Source organism: Gymnoscopelus microlampas (assembly GCF_963454915.1).
Source record: "Gymnoscopelus microlampas genome assembly, chromosome: 1".
NCBI classification, from domain to species: Eukaryota; Metazoa; Chordata; class Actinopteri; order Myctophiformes; family Myctophidae; genus Gymnoscopelus; species Gymnoscopelus microlampas.
In genome coordinates, this window is record NC_139962.1 from 59463256 (window position 1) to 59480300 (window position 17045).

Here is a 17045-nt window from a genome sequence, read left to right on the forward strand (position 1 = left end):
TCGCCGTCTTGACTCGGGAGGCGGCTTTCTCAAGCTAGGTCTCTCTCCTTATGTTAGCGGTTAGCCTGGCATGGCATGAACAACACAGTCATCTCCCCCCTGAATGTTTGCGGTCCTTTTTGGTGAGAGGACTTTTAAAAAAGCACATGGAGATAAAGAGGGGTGGCGTTCTGCTGCTGTTGTCTGGCCAGACATCTCTACACACACACACACACACACACACACACACACACAGGCCCACACCCTGCCTGCAGCGCCAACGTTGCCAGCTCTGCTGCTGCAAACAGGGCCAGGGCCACCCAGGGTGGTCAACCCTCATGTTGGCCCGGGGATGGTGCCCCCATGCCCTGCACGCACGCACACACGCACACACACACCACTTGTTGCTTTCAGGTTGTGCCAGAGCAGAAGTCTGCTCGCTCCACGTGGCCAATTGTCTCCTGGCTAATTCCTCTTCCTCTTTATTTGTTCTCTCTCTCCTCCCTTTTCACTCTGCTTTTTGTTCTGCTTTCTGGAAGAACGTACAAACTGCATGCCCCCACAGGGATAACAGTCCCCACTCTCACTCAGGGACCCTCAAATTGATATGTATTTGGCCCGCGGACCCCCATTTGAAAAGATCTTGTGCCAGGGATAAGAGATTTTTCGAGAATGGCAAGCTCACAACTACAAGCCGTAGATCGGCTATTTTCGAATATCAGAAAAATGTAATAGGGACCCCCTGGAACCCCCCTCAAGGGGACCATGTCACCTCTATGACAGACTTTTTTCACAACTTGTTTGTGACTTACGTATGTGTGTATAATCACTGTCCAAAACGTCTGTCAACTGAGATACGCTTGAACAATGGAAAGGGAGACCTTTGTTAATCTCGCATGCAGGGGAAATTCAATTTCAGCTTCACCCAGTTGATAGCTGCTCAGATGGTTATAATGAGTGCTCGGGGTGGGGGAGCAAAAAAAACTAACAAACACTCATATTGAAGAAAACAGCATCTACAATATAGCGTACCACACAACACAGGTGTTGTCAATAACATATCTGTCCGATGACTGCACTACAATAAATAGCTCAATAAGGCGATAACAACTTCTCAACTTTTACGGGCCGGGTTTACAGACTCTCTGTAGCATTACAAGCCTGTGGAAGAGTTAAGACCGACAACGTCACACGATGGGAGCATACATTAAGCCAGTGATTCTCAAAGTGGGGTCCAGGGACCCTCATGGTTCCTTAAGGGGGTTCCAAATGGACCCTTACAGGTCTGTAACTCTGAGAGTGTGCAAACGGAACCAAATGGTTGGCATTAAATGGTAACCAGAGGGTTTCAGTGTTTTTTTTCAAGGACCCCCATTACTCTGAGAGTGTACACATTTTGTACACTCTCAGAGTAATGGGGGTCCTTGAAAAAAAAACACTGAATTAGGAAATAGTCTGGCTTGAGAGACAACAGACTGACTGACCCACGCTGGGCAAGACCTAGCCGGTTGATTGTCTAAACGGAAGTACTGCAAATGACGTTAGCGAGTGTTATGATTGGTTGAAAAAGATTGTTTGCGACGGAGATGAGAAAAGGGCTGGGAACGAGGCTAGACCAGGTGTCTTCAACAGGGGGTCCGGGACCCCTAGGGGGTCCTCAGAGTTACTACAGGGGGTCCGCCAAATCTTTGTGTGATGGGATTTTTTTTTTACCTTAACCACTTGAACCCTAGCATCCCTTTTCTGAGGAGAACCTTTGCCAAAAAATACCAGATCTACAAGCTCACAACGCCTCGCGCTGCGAGGCGTTGTGAGCTTGTAGATCGGCTATTTTTTGGCAAAGAGGTGTTTGGTGTAGAGCGAAAAAAGAGCAGACCAAGTAAACAAAAACAGTTAAGTCTGAAACACAATTTTTATACAATATAGAGTAGGGGGTCCCTGCTTCATCTCTCTCTCAGCTAGGGGGTCCTTGGCCTGAAAACGTTGAAGATTCCTGGGCTAGACTAAGGCTAACGGTAATCCCTCTGCGCTGTTCGCATGGAACAAAGTGATCTTGGACATTTGATTGGTAGTCTAGTCTAGCCAGACCGTCAGAGATCCTATCTATTAATACATTGGGATAGATCTAAAATAAATCAATATTATGTGGTGTCCCAGAATATGGGCTAGAACCTCCACTTGTTTTTCCATGCTCCAGACAATATCCTGAGTCAGTTGTTCTCACAGTGTGGTCCAGGGAGCCTCATGGTTCCTTGAGGGGGCTCCTGTACACATTGAGTGTACAAATTGACCCAAATGGTCCCGTAAGGATGCATTTCTCAGCATTATAGAGGTCCTCGAAATGAAAACGTTTGAGAACCACTGTCCTAAGTCTAAGCGGAAGTAGGTAGTGTGGGGCCGTGTTGGGGTGAAACGGGTGTGGTGGTGGCGTGGGTAACGACCTTTGACCTCTCAAAAAGCGCTCACACAGAACCCACATCTCCACAAGTCGGCTCACGTGTACGGAGCGGATCGTTCCCAGAGACGGCAGCTGCTCCACCTTCCTCTGGAAGTATCAACAAACACACAGCTTATTGACCCCCGGGCCTGTTCTGAAGACCACCGCCCCCCCCACCGGCCCCCCAGACCCCCCCCCCCCCACCGGATGCAACGGGATTCTGCTCTGTGTCTGCCTCACCTTACATCAGTCACTCACAAATGACCTGTAAGAACTCTGACCTCACCGCATGACATTCCACACACACACACACACACACACACACACACACACACACACACACACACACACACACACACACACACACACACACACACACCACATAACTTCCCCGAGGCTACACCACTTCATTTTGTGTGACCCCCAATTACTCTGAACAGCCAAGAGAGAGAGAGAGAGAGAGAGAGAGAAAGAAAGAAAGAAAGAAAGAAAGAGAGAGACAGAGAGAAATGAGAGGGAGAAGAGAGAAAGAAAGAAAGAGAGAGAGATGAGAGAGAAAGAGAGAGAGAGAGAGAGAGAGAGAGAGAGAGAGAGAGAGAGAGAGAGAGAGAGAGAGAGAGAGCGAAAGAGTGCCTGCAGGCTGGGAAGTGCAATGTCCAGAGGCCTTACACACAATCAACAGTAAATAAACACCAATGACCCTGTGGACACACACACACACACACACACACACACACACACACACACACACACACACACACACACACACACACACACACACACGCGGTGAGTGTCGGTAGTGCTTCCGCTGGTCGTGGTTTTCTTCACTTTGACCTGAGGTCACACAGGTTGGAGGAATGCTGGGATACGTAGGCGTTCTCAGGCGGTGGAGTGAGGCAAACAGGAGACATCCACACACAGTACAGACCAGGTGTTGAGCTTCTCTGTCATCCCATCATCTTGTGTCTGCTGGATCAATAGACAGCAGTGGTTCTCAATGTATTTTGAATAGATTTTGTGCCAGGGACCCACATATTAGTTTTTTTGAAAACACATAGTAGATCAGCTATTATCGAATAGCTGAACAATTAAGTAAATAGGACATAAGTGAATATATCTATAACCTTTTATTTTTCTCCCGAAATACTCGTTATAGCAGATCCACTTGTGTATCTGCTATTTATTTTCTAGTTTGTTTTCCTATAATTAGTCCAATGACAGAATGTATAAGAATAACTATTCAGGGATTCACTCCTGAATAGCTTGTCCACTTCCAACCCATGCCCAGTTAGCCCATATGTAAACCATATGGGAACTACATGGACTTGCTCACTTCCAACCCATGCCCAGTTATCCAATATGAAAACCATACGGGAGCCTCATAATTTGCCCAGTTCAAGCCCACGCCCACATGGTACCCAAGTATAGCCCACATTGAAACCACATGGGTCCCACGTGGGCGTGATGGTTGGGTCTCTCCATCGTTATTTCCTCACCTACAGTAGGTGTACTGTACAGCTGCACAGCTGCACAATTCTGTACTACTGTAAATAGAATCTTAACAACAGAAATCTTCTCTTATGGGGGTACAAATTATTTTCAATTGGGGGGTCCGTGGCTTAATCCCTTTGGGGGTCCTTGACATTTCTCCCCCAAGGACCCCCAGGGGGATACCGGGGGGGGGGCGGGGGGGGGGGGGTCCCCCAGCTAAAGTAGATAATGTAGCGTCACAATCATATTAACCACTTAATCCATTTATACATTGGCTGAGAACTTGTAGATCTGCTACTTTTGATTTAAAAAAGAAAAAATGTAGGATCATTTAGATATTTCTTTTGACATGCATCCTCTCTTCTGGAAGCCCCTGGCACAAGATATTTTTAGATGGGGGGTCCGGGGCCAAACATATATCATTTTGGGGGGTCCTTGACACGGAAATGTTTGAGAACCACTGCTCTATTGTGCTCTAGGGTGTTGAATGTGTCCACCAGTGAGCTGATATCAAAGTCAGCCCAGCACCACTGACTGCAGCTTGTTGACACACACTATCAGACAAGTCAAACCAAGGACGTCTATTCACTCGCCCCATGTTCAAAGCGCAGTGGCCATGGTTCAGCATCGGATCGTCTTTATTCTGAGTCACATCAATCACTTTGTCTCATCATCGGTCTGATCACTCCATCCACGTGTGCTGAAGAAAAGGTGAGTCTCTTGTACTGCAACGTTCTTTCGAGGCGGCCATGTTTAATCACACTGTTTATCGTCATGAATCTCGTCGTTGACTGTTGTGAAAGTGATTTCTCCTTGAAACTAACCTCACTGCACCAGGCTTTCCACCACGGAGGAAAGCCTGGTATTCATTTTACGGAAACAAGGAAAACAAAAATTGTGTTCCGGTGATGGGTTCCGCTTGGCATCGCATTGTTTTTCCCCACATAATGTGAATCAATTAGTTTGGTCTCGCTAGTCGCGCTACGAGTAAGAATAAAAGATGCACATACCAAACGATTATTATACCAAGAAACAAAATGATTACACCAAACTAAACACATTTTAAACACTTCTGGCCGTTTGATGACGTAAAGTTATTTCTGCTCCAGACCGGATCAGAAAACCGAAAATGGTATTGATCGCAGGCTACCTTGAAACAAAGGCCTTGTAGGACAGTTTTTTGTAAGTGTTCAGATCAGATTTGTGTATTCACAGGCATCGTCCACCTATGGTATCTGCTATGGTTGCTGTGTTAATGAAGTGATGACATAGGACTGAGTAAGGCTTGACTTATAGCCTACTCTGTCGTACGGCGGTGTTGCTAGGCGAAAATAACAGATCTACGTACAAACTATACTGTATGTGATGTGATGCAACATCTTTTTTCCCCTATTTACTATTCAGACTTGATAAAAAAAGCAATCTGATTGCTAACAATGATTTGACCATGATTTGACCACTTTAACCATATACTTTATACTTTGGCTATTCAAAAATAGCAGATATACAAGTATACATATCAATTTGGGGGTCCTTGACATGAAAAGGTTTGAGAACCACTGTTTCTAGCTCTTCTCATTCCAAGCATCTGCTGAGGAAGGAGGCAGGAACACCCTCTCAGTGGCCTCCAGTCCGTGGTGGTGCAGCTACCGGGTCGACTTGAAACCAACACCATTTGTCTTTTTTTTTCTCGCTTTAGCCCTGCTGTCCGTTGTGCGTGCACGGTATTTATGTGTTGTTCTCGTTCCGTGACCCCCCCCCCCCTCCCCCACCTCCCCCACACACACCCCCAGAGCCACCCGGCCTGCGGTGATGGCTGCCGCTCGCTCGCGCTATTACCCAGGGTACAGTAGTACAGGGGGCGACAGCAGAGGGAGAGATGTGAGGCGATAGTTCCCCCTCTTTTTTTTTTTTTTTTTCTACCAGCGGGGCTAAGAAGAGAAAGACCCCGATTGTCTGTGGCGGTGGGCCCTCTCCCTCTCCGACCCCCCCCCCCCCCCTCACCCCCCCACCCCCAGTGACAGCCTCGCATGCCTCTGGAAGGGCAAAGAAAAGGGAGAAAAGAGATTTAGAGAAAAGAGAGAGGGTAGCGAGGGAAGGCTTGCTTCGCTGTGCAGCTGCTCCTGTGGATGCCTTTGGATTACATCAGAGTATAGACCCAGAAGAAAGGAGAGAGAGAGAGAGGGAGAGAGAGAGAGAGAGAGAGAGAGAGAGAGAAGAGGGGGCGCCTGGAAGAAGGGTGTGAGGCACACTCCACAAATCAGACCCCTTCCCACCCCCCCCCCCACAGCTCTCTCTCTTCCCCTCTCTCACCCCTCTCCCTGTCCCTGTCCCTCCCCCTCTCTCTCTCTCTCTCTCTCTCTCCCTCTCTTTATCTCTCAGAGGGTTGAGAGCTGCATGGAGCAGTCCTCTACAGAGCTGTCATTGTTGTCAGACTGAAGTGGACACACACACACACACACGCGCGCGCGCACAAACGCATGTACCCACACGCACGCACGCACGCACGCACACACACATTCCTTAGCACCGTGGCTGTCTCTGGTTCATCTATATGAAGGTGATGAATGGTACTCCTCATGTTCTGTCCCCTTCGCTGGCTGACAGAGGAGAATATATGAAAGACCAGATGGTTCTTTTGGTGCCAAAGCCCCGTCCGGATTCAGCCTCCCCATCCGTGTAGAATCAGGCATGTCAGTGTCGCCGGGAGGTCCTTCTTACTGTATGTCGTCTCTGCCGGGTGGAAACCTCACATGTCCAAAAATGTTACTTTTCAGGATTCAAATTCAAAAGCATCAAAAGTAGCAGATCTACAAGCTCGAAACGCGACGCTTCGCGCCGCGTTTCGAGCTTGTAGATCTGCTGCTTTTGATGTTTTGTGTGACGCTGTAGTATGAGTAGGGCGTTCATTTACGATAAAACACACAAAGTTGGAGATGAGCGGTTTCTGCCCGACAGCGACGATATCCAAGTTTCAACTTTGTATGTTTTTTTTTGGTGTGTGAATTAATACCGTCCAAGTCATACAAGAGTGTCGCTCAAAAGTAGTGAAAATAGCCGATCTACAAAGCTTGTAGATCGGCTATTTTAGCTATTTTAGAAAACAATTGTGACTAAATAATAATAATTACATTAATCCGTTGGAACACTGCTTTTTTCCCCCCCATTTCCTGAAAAGTAGAGACAGAGACGACTTCTTTCTTCTGATGGAAGAATAAACTAACTCCATGTCTGTGTCAGGAGACCCTTAACTCTGGTTGCTGGTTTGAAATCCTCTTGAAGCGGTACAAGCACAAGACCAACGTATACATCATAATAACGTACGTACAACCACACATTTGATGTTATACTGTACTGAACATGCAAGTCTTTTCTCTTTCATTCACACACATTGCACTGCATTTTAATAACTTTTTAACTAGCGTAAAAAAGGTTTGACTGTCTGTCTGTCTGTCTGTCTGTCTGTCTGTCTGTCTGTCTGTCCGACTGACTGACTGACTGTGTGTGTATGCGTGTGTGTGTGTGTGTGTGTGTGTGTGTGTGTGTGTGTGTGCGTGCGTGCGTGCGTGCGTGCGTGCGTGCGTGTGTGTGCAACACGGTCTCACTCCGAAAACGTAGCCGGTTGCCTTTTTGTCAGAACCCCGCGACGGAGCCGAATGCCGTCGCTGGACGCCAGCGACGTAATTATGTGCCTTCCACGGTCACTCATAGACATTCATTGAGGTCCAAAGACGACACATTGCGCCGTCACAGGCGGGCCATTGATAATGCATTGGCATTTCAAAACGTGCGCTAAGAAGCTTGTTTGAAATGCACCAGACCACACGCCACCACCCACAAAAACCTGTAAATATTCTGAGTATTTACATACTAGTTTGGTCATTTTTCGATGAGTATTTGTTGAGAACGACACTTTTATTTAACTTTTGTATACCCGTGACGTCACGTCAGATTACTTCCGTATGACTTGATTGACAGTAGTAAAGATCCGATCAAAACTATTTATTTTAATCTAATAGATCTATATAAATGATCTGCTTGTCCACTAATCAATTATTCTGGCACTTAAATGCCTAATGTATGAACAATTCTAGCAATAAATAATTATTTGTAATTTCTTGATTCCTAGCACTCATAAAATCCCGCCTACTGCATCCGGATGTTCACCACGTCCACATACATGAAAACAAACATAACGTTTCCGTATCCGTTCTGAACCGGAAATGTGGTTATAGGCACATTTCACGTTCTGTAAAGGTTCTGGCCTTCTTTTAAAGCTTTTTGAAACAAATAGCAGCAGTCTTTTGCAGTCGCTTAGGAACAAATAGCAGCATTTATTTTTTCTCAAAACGATTTCATGTTTTTTGTAACATTTAGGACGTAAACAATCATATTGAGGGGCAGTTGTGCAGCAAAAACGTCATTACCAGTGTTGCCAGATTCTGTGAGAGAAACAAAAGCAACCACTGGTCTAGGAAAACAAGCCCAAAAGAAGCAACTATGGGCCACATGACTCATGAGCACTTCAAACATATACGTCAGCTGCTTGAAAATAGTAGATCTACAAGCTCACAACGTGTCGTGATGCGACGCGTTGTGAGCTTGTAGATCTGCTATTTTCAAATTCATTTTTTGGGGAAATTATAATAAGCATACCTGGCAACACTGGTATGCATATGTGCGTCTATGCCTCCCATGATGCATTGCATTGTTTTTCAACTACATCGCGGTAAGTGAAGTCTTGTTACTTTTTCATTTATTTAATAGAAATACATGTTAAATCTGCACCCCCACCACCACTAAATCATAGAACCACAACACAGGGTTGTTGCTAACATGTTAGGGTGTGTACAGTAGCAAGTTGGTTGGTCTGTATAAGTTTAAAACTGTTTTACAGTGGACATATCCCTAAGCTAACAAGCCATAACAAACAAACACAACAACATGAGCTCGGCTATTTGTGTGTGTCCCTCTTCATTTGTGTGTAGTTATGTATTCTATATGCCATGTTTGTTTGCACAACACTAAAGGCAAAACGAAATGTAATCATTGTTTGTGTTTCCCATTCTGAGTGTACAAATGGATGTTTTATTATGAATAGAATACAAAAGGATCCTATTGAGCCATAGTGCTTTCTTGTGGTTTAAATCCTATAGAACTTTACTGTCCTGTACTGCTAATAAAGTATTAAATCAATTAATCAATCAGTACTAGTAGTACAGTCAAATGTTATGCTAAAATATGAACACAATAAGCCCCAGGGGCTTGTTTACATTTTGGTCCATTGTACTCAATTGAACAGTCATATTATATATACCATACAGAGGTGCAATGCAAAACATGTTGGGATAAAGGTCAGTTGAATAAGAGAAGATGGGTGGGGGCGGGGGGCAGAGGATTCAACTATAAAGCTGGTACCAGGAGTTAAATAAAGATTTTTTTTAAAACAGGAACTATTTAATCACTTAATTTAAATGTATTATGATGTTAATGTTGTTGTTGTTTGGATATTCGAAAGTAGCTGATCAAAAAGCTCACAAAGCATTGCGATGTGACGTGTTGTGAGCTTATGGATCTATTTCTTAAAACTGATATGTTACATATTAATTTGGGGCGCTTCACATGAAAAGCCAGAACCAGAACCACTGCCATAGTCCATATTCACACGGCGGCCATTTTGGAATTTAACATTGCGTTGCTGTGGCAACTGGGGTGGCATTTCATTGGCAATATGGCCGCTGTGTGGATATGGTCTATAAGGGTCTATTCCAGGGGTCTTCAACAGGGGGTCCTTAGAGCTACTATAGGGGGGTCCGCCAAATCTTTGTGTGATAGGATTTTTTTTTACATTAACCACTTGAACCCTATAATTCCTTTTCTGAGGGGAACATTAGCCGAAAATAGCAGATCTACAAGCTCTCAACGCCTCGCGCTTGAGAGCTTGTAGATCGGCTATTTTTTGGCAAAGAGGCTATATGTATAGAGGGGGAAAAAGCAGACAAAGTAAACCAAAAAAGTTTAATCTGAAACACAATTTTATACAATATAGAGGGGGTCCCTGCTTCATCTCTCTCTCAGCTAGGGGGTCCTTGGCCTGAAAACGTTGAAGACCCCTGTTCTATTCGGTTCTGTACACTCTCAGAGTTTATCTCAGGATTTCAGTGTATGCAGCTATTAAAGGTATCGTGATGTGTTTTTGGGCAAGTATAAGATTCTGTATATCTGGTTTAGGGCTGTTTCTCCTTTTGTTCATTGTAATTCTGAATATGTTGCTTTCTCTTACAGATCCTTCCAACCAAACTCTCCTAAACAAACAAACAAACAAACAAACAACCCAAAAGGCACTTTTAAGAGCCACTCTCTCTCTCTCTCGCACTCTCTCTCTCTCTCTCCCCCACACCTTTCTCTTAGTGTGTGTGTGTGTGTGTGTGTGTGTGTGTGTGTGTGTGTGTGTGTGTGTGTTTACCCTTGTTTGTCTTATCATTGTCTTTGTCTGTTATTTGTTGTTACCCGTCACCATGAGTGATCCAAAAGCCATGGTTACGGAACTTGAAAGGAGTTTAAATGCCGCAAAAGCGGCAGCTGTGGCCAGAAGTCTAAATGCCTTGATTCCTCCAGAGTCACAATGGAGAGCACCACCAACTCCAGCGAAGAAGGCAAAGGCACCTGGACCAACCGTAAGGTGGAAAAAGAGAGACAGCAATAGAAATGTCATCCCTGCCAGGATCAACCAGAAATCAGGGTCAGTATTGTTATACCATTAACTCATTTAGACCTGAGGCCGATTATAAAATCCACTTTAAAATTTCAAAAGCTTTTGCGATCCACCCATCTGACCACTAAACCCGGCAGCCTATCTCAGCTGCCATGTTCAGTGGTCATATGTGTGGATCGCATACATTTTCAGAGCATGTGAAGTGTCCACTTGACTTTGGGCAAGACACTGAACCCCTAACTGCTCCTGATGAGCAGATTGGTGCCTTGCTTTGCCGTCTGTGTTGATGTGTGTGAATGTAATAAACATTGAAAATCACTGTGGATATAACAACATTTAACTTGATAAGGCTTCCTTTAAAAAAGATGTCCTGAGTGCCTTGCCAATGGACAGCTAGACATTTTTTTAAATCAACCTACAGCAATCATTCCTATTTGATTGCATATTCATAGGCGACTGAACTGTCCACGTTATGGTTTGGGAAAAGTCTAATAGTCCTCATGATAATAACCAGGCTGACACTAGTGTTACAGCAAATAGGATAGTGTAGTTATATAGTTAGTTATAGTTTTTACAATTCATGCATTTAGCAGATGCTCTTAATCCAGAGCGACGTGCCATTTTTGGCTGGTTGAAGACCAATCATGCTGCGGCATTCTAGACAATTTGGAAAGGCTTAAGTGCACATGCCAGGCCAGTGAGTAAATGTTGAGGAGAGAGTAAATGTTGATGACAGTGTTTTTTTTTTCCTGTTGTAGCTGGTCCAAGTCGGAAGGCTCATCCAGGTGGTTGTGGTCAGAAACCTGTTCCTCCCAACGATTTTCCTGACACTAATGCTGAGGTCTCCTTTGCTCCAAATGCCGTTGGTGTGTATTTCATTAGTGCAAAGCAATATGTTCATGATATATTCTAATAATCTGTCAATGAGTTTGAATGTTAATTATATGTTTGTATTGCACATTTACCAGAATAAATGTGCAACTAACCTTTTCACAGCCATTATTATACTTTTTATATTGTAAATGTAAAACATAACCTAATGTTGTTTTTCAATATCCCATACTATCTTAACAGAGCGTTTCATACAAGAGCTCCAGCACTCCCTGAGCGTTGCATCGGCTGACATCGAGGAAGCACCAACCCCAGCTCCTCTCCAGGCTTCCTCCGACTGGAGTACGCGGAACCACTCTCTTTTAGAGAGATGGCGGGCAGAGAGACCCTGGCTGATTAACCGCGTTGCAGCGAGGGCACATGTAGGCACACACATGTGCCAACAGTGTGCCATCAGTCCAGCTGCTGTCTGCTGTCATGGCTGTGAACCACGGCCATTCCTGTGTGCCGAATGTGACATCAAAACGCACACAGACACTAGAAACGTGATGCACAACAGGGATGCCATGAATGCAGGGTTCTTCCAGCCTTTGCCTCCAACCACCTGCATTGTAGATGAGGCTCATTGCCGTTGTGGTAAGTTCTTGTTTGTGAGTACACCATATCATATCCTCTCTGACTCATTAATCTCATTACTTTGACCACTAAACAATGCATTTTTTTGTCCTGTCTTACGGTCATGGAATCTTTTTAACCTTTCTCACTCTTCTTTCAGTCTCTTCAAGTGGTTCCAGCAATCGTAATGTTCTATTTCCTATTGGACACAAATGATCTTTTTCAGAGTGCTTTGTACCTGTGCGGATACCTGCAAATATCTGTGGTTGTGCATCGGAGGCATTGAGGGTCAACCCAGGAAAGGCTGTTGCTGTGATCACAATGGATGGTAAGGATTTTTTTTTTTTTTTAAAGCATCTTAAAAATATATTTTTACTTGGTATTTTTACTTACCCACAAGGCTTGTCATAGGTGTATTTATGAAATCAAACGTATGCCTATTGACTAATTTATGCCATGCTAGGTTTTACATTACAGTGTGCGTGTCTTTGATTTTCTAGGGCGATATGATCTCAGCATGCCTGACCTGAGTTGCGAGTCATGCCAAGCCACTTGGACTGCTGGAGTGGACGATCTCATTTGCAGTAACTGCTGGCCTGCTACACTTAATTTCGCAACAGTTTATGCCACAGATATATTTTTCTCATTTGAGAAAATGAAGATGGCTGCACCAGGACTGTCCTGCCAGGCATTTTTAAGAATGCTTGATCAGCGAACTGTTCACTTTGGCCGTGTGAGTATTTAATTTAGTTAGCCAACAGTATATATTTTTTCTTTTTGTCATGTGCATTGAATTTGTTTCTTATTTATTGCCTGCCCATTATAAACTGTTGATATCCTTATTTTGAAATAGACAGGGAAGATCTCAACAGATGCCTTCCAGAAGAGCTACTTTCAGTGGGAAGTTGTACAGTTTGAGCCACATCGCTGTCTCGCCAATATCAGAAGGTAATGATATCAGTGATGTTCTTTAAGATTTTTAATATTACATGTGGCAGTATTTTACGTGTATGAGACAACATTTGTTTTCTTGTCTTTGATTCTTTGTCATTGTAGGCCGTTAAAGGTCTTCAAAGCCAACAGCAGAACCTGGAATCCCTAAAGGTGGAATTAGCAGTGTCAGAGAGCCAGTTGGAGGATTGGGTGAAGGAGTGGGCAGAAGGTGAGGAATTGATTATTGTTAATGCACATATTATTTGCTCACAGCTTTAAAAGTTATAAGTCAAAACTTAAAATCGAACGGGTAACCAGTGAAGACAGCTAAGATGGGGGTGATATGGTCACGTTACCTGGAGTTCACTGACATTGGGTTCCTAATCCTTGTGTCTTATACTGTGGTTTTGTACCCACCTATTTCCTCTCTTCTGCAGCACCAACAACTACTGCTGATGAGCCTGATGCCTTGGCCAATAGGATAGAGATGCTGGTGCTTGGGCTCAAAAGGAGGTCTCAGCGTCTGCATAAAGACACTGACGGAACAAAAGCTCGTGCCAGGATCCTTCGACAGATGAGGAAGGAGAAGGAGATCCTAGCTTCTGTTGTAGAACAGTACAACAGGTTGGTTCCTAGCGCAGAACACCTGAGCATGGAAACCATCATATCTGTTGATACAGCATGGCCATGGCAGCTTCATCACAGTGGTATGTACACTAGTCTGTTGACTGCTTCCAACAAATCTGACCCATAATTCCACATAATATACACACTTGCTTGTTGAGTTTGGGAGAGGCAACTTTGAGTGGTGTGTTTACAAGTGTCTAAGTGGCTAACACTGCTCATTTTCCCTGTGAATCTTTGTCATAAATGCATTCCAGATTCTGTCGATCTCAGAACAAAGAGACGGGCGTTATGACGTCATCATGGCAGGAAGGCGACTCACAGAGGAGAAGAAAATCCTGGTGACTGAGATGGAACATCACTGGAAAAGTCTTTCAGCGTATGACCATGACCTGAAGGAGCTGTCGTGCAGTTTTTCTTCTGGGCCAATGAGTATGTATTTGCAATAAATTATTTTTGTAACAACTGCTATGCATTCCATGTCTATAATTCATTATAAACATACTTCTAATATATTCTAATCTGCGTATAACACTGTATAATTATAATAATAAACACCCACAAAATAATCTTAATGCATTTTAACAGTTATCATAACACAAATAGCATTACATGATGACTTGGGGCTGATGCATATTCCACTTTTAGAGCCGAGTTTAAATCGGTTCGTTTCGGGTGTCACAACATCTCGGCAGCACCCTTCGAACCTCTGAATGACGTTGTTTGGACAGAGCCAAACCGATTTTAACTCTGCTCTAAAAGTGGAGTACGCATCGGCCCTTATAAGGTGACTTAAGGTCAAGTATTATAGGTCTCTATGATCTTGCATAGACAGTTATGACAGTATAATGGATTTTAACAAATATTATAATGCATTATAAGCGTGATTATAAAGCATTACTACTATGAGAATTAAGATGGGATTCTTAGGAAGTGTCATCATACAATGGTTTATGATTGCAGTTATGATTGCTTATAACTGTAACTATAGTTTTAGAAGCTTACTCCAATTAATTTTACATGGCCTTATACGTCATTATACAAATCTCTAATGTGTTATTGTTATTGTTATAAGGCATTATTCATGAGTGCTATACTTACAACTGTATAAGTATGTTTATAACACATTATAGGCATGGGATGCATAGCAAGTGTTACAATATTTCATGAATATAATACATACCACTGATGACTGTTACTAACACAGGTTTTGTCTTGTGTTCTACCCCAAGGCTCACCGTGGAAACTAAGTTTCGAGGGTCTGAAAGGACTGCAGTGCATAATCCTCCGTAAGCAGTGGGAAAACCGAAAAGGGATGATGCTGGCATGGGAACATTACATGCAAGTTGATGAACTGATGCAGAGAACGTCACCTTTTTGGACAACACAGATGATGCTGATGATGATGACAGTGACTCAGACATGTCTGAGGACGAATTGGAATAGGCAACCATTGCAGACCATTTCATTTGGCTCTCCTCTGGTCATGTCTATCTCGCTCTCTCTCAACCACTCCTACCTACAGGCCTTTTTTTACAGCCACACTGGACCACTTTGATGGACTACTTTCCCAATGTTGGATTACCACGATTTGTGTGGATTGTTCCCCTTTGCGGACTACTAAACTGCCCCTGGCAGGTAAATAAAACTTTCTGTCAGGTGGAGTTTGCTTTCAGGTTGCCCGACTGGGGACAGCAGGGCTGTGTTGTGTCAGATGGAGCATGGGGTAGGAGAAGGAGAGAGGAGGCCATTGACTCTGGCCCTCAGCAAGGAACACAATCCAACCATTTATGAAGAACGTATGAGGATGCAGAGAGCACGTCCCCTCTCCGCTGTTTGAGAGCGGACGCCAACGGAATCATCACAATATCTGCCTAAACACCTGAACGTGGCCAGAGCACTCTTTCTTCTGGTCTGTGGAATGTAAAATAAGAGCACTGTTTGCCTATAATGTGCTGTTCTCACTGTTGCTACACTTAAAAATATAAAATGGCAAGTGTGAACCCATAGTCATAGCTATGTATGTATTTTGCTTAAAGATTGAGGTATGACATTTGTTATCGCACAGCCCCAGAAAGTAAAAAATGAACGGTAATCAAAATGTTACGTATCATTCCATAATGACCTTTGGGAAAGTAGAACATGACCTGTCCTTGCCCGACAGGCAAATGCCTCTGACACCTTAGTGTCAACCCCTGAAATAAGATATATATTTCAAGAGCATGATATCATAGTAAACATCCATCTAAACCAGTGATATAGACGGATTTCCGCGCGACGTCATCACAGAGCAGAATGCGCAATCTGCGCATGCCTGGGGGAAAGGCGCGTTCGAAAATACAGCCCTGAGCGGCAGTGAGCGCACTGGCCAATACAAACTAATAGGCGAGTGTGCTCCGGTGCGTAATTTCCAAACGCACCCATAGGCTTACCCCCTCCTCTGCGCGGTCATATCCTCTCAATGTTTACAAACATGAAACCCGTCTATAGAACTGGAGTCCTGTGGGCCAAATGTGTAGTTTTCTTGTGGCCCTGGAACACATTCCATATACCCAAAATATATTTTGGATGGTTGGTTGTACAGGATGACAACGTTTTTTTGCTTTCCGTAACCGTTCACCAAAACTTGTTACATCAGCTTGCATGCTGACCACTGACCAGTGTTTTGTGCTATAGTACAAACGTATGTCGATTGCACAGTGTGTGCTGCAGGTAGGCCACTATATGACCATAATGGACATGGTTACATCCTGACTGCTTCATACATTTACGCATTTGATGTTTGAGAGGATAATGTCTGTGCCAGACCTTTTTAGTGCACAGGCTTAGAATTTGAGAAAATGGGAAGTATGCATTTGAATGTGTTCTGTGTGCGGGTCCCTTTGTGTCTTTGTGAGAACAGTAGCGGGGGCAGGTGAAATGCTTCTGAAGTGTTTGTATGTTTGTATGAATGGGTGAAGTGGTCCCTTTTCCTGTTAATACTTTTAACAGTACAGGCAGTACAGTACGTTTATGCTAATGTAATGACAAAAAAATAAAATAAAAAGGCCCAGGGGCTTCTTTTCCATTGTGCGAATGTGATCTGTGTTTTGCAGGGTACATGTTTGTATATATTGTATACTGTTTATTATTGATGGTACTTCTGGACCATATGAAGGTGTGATTCACACGGAAATGCTGTCTGATATATAGTTCTCTGCACCTTAATAAAAGGCAGTTAAACCTTCCTTGTTATTCCATTGCCTCCTCCTTATATTGGTCCTTCTGGAATGTATTCATCTCTATTGCTGTATCTGACAGTCCTTGTTGTGTATCTGTCATCTTGTAACTGCTGGCTGACTGTGCTGCCTCTGGGCAACTGACGTAATGATGTAACTGATGTAATGTGCCAATAACACTGATTCTGATTAAAAGATAGTT

General features: G+C 43.8%; 1 protein-coding gene across 1 annotated transcript; it reads left to right on the forward strand.

The window, feature by feature from the left end:
* The first annotated feature begins 10370 nt into the window (after positions 1–10370).
* On the forward strand, positions 10371–17045 carry LOC311048031 (uncharacterized protein). The gene is made up of 10 exons (XM_084061028.1): positions 10371–10649; positions 11381–11488; positions 11697–12089; positions 12295–12396; positions 12569–12801; positions 12922–13016; positions 13125–13230; positions 13439–13708; positions 13883–14057; positions 14858–17045. The coding sequence occupies exons 1-7, from the start codon at positions 10616–10618 to the stop codon at positions 13168–13170; spliced, it is 1011 nt and encodes a 336-aa protein (XP_083917154.1). The 5' UTR covers positions 10371–10615; the 3' UTR covers positions 13171–13230; positions 13439–13708; positions 13883–14057; positions 14858–17045.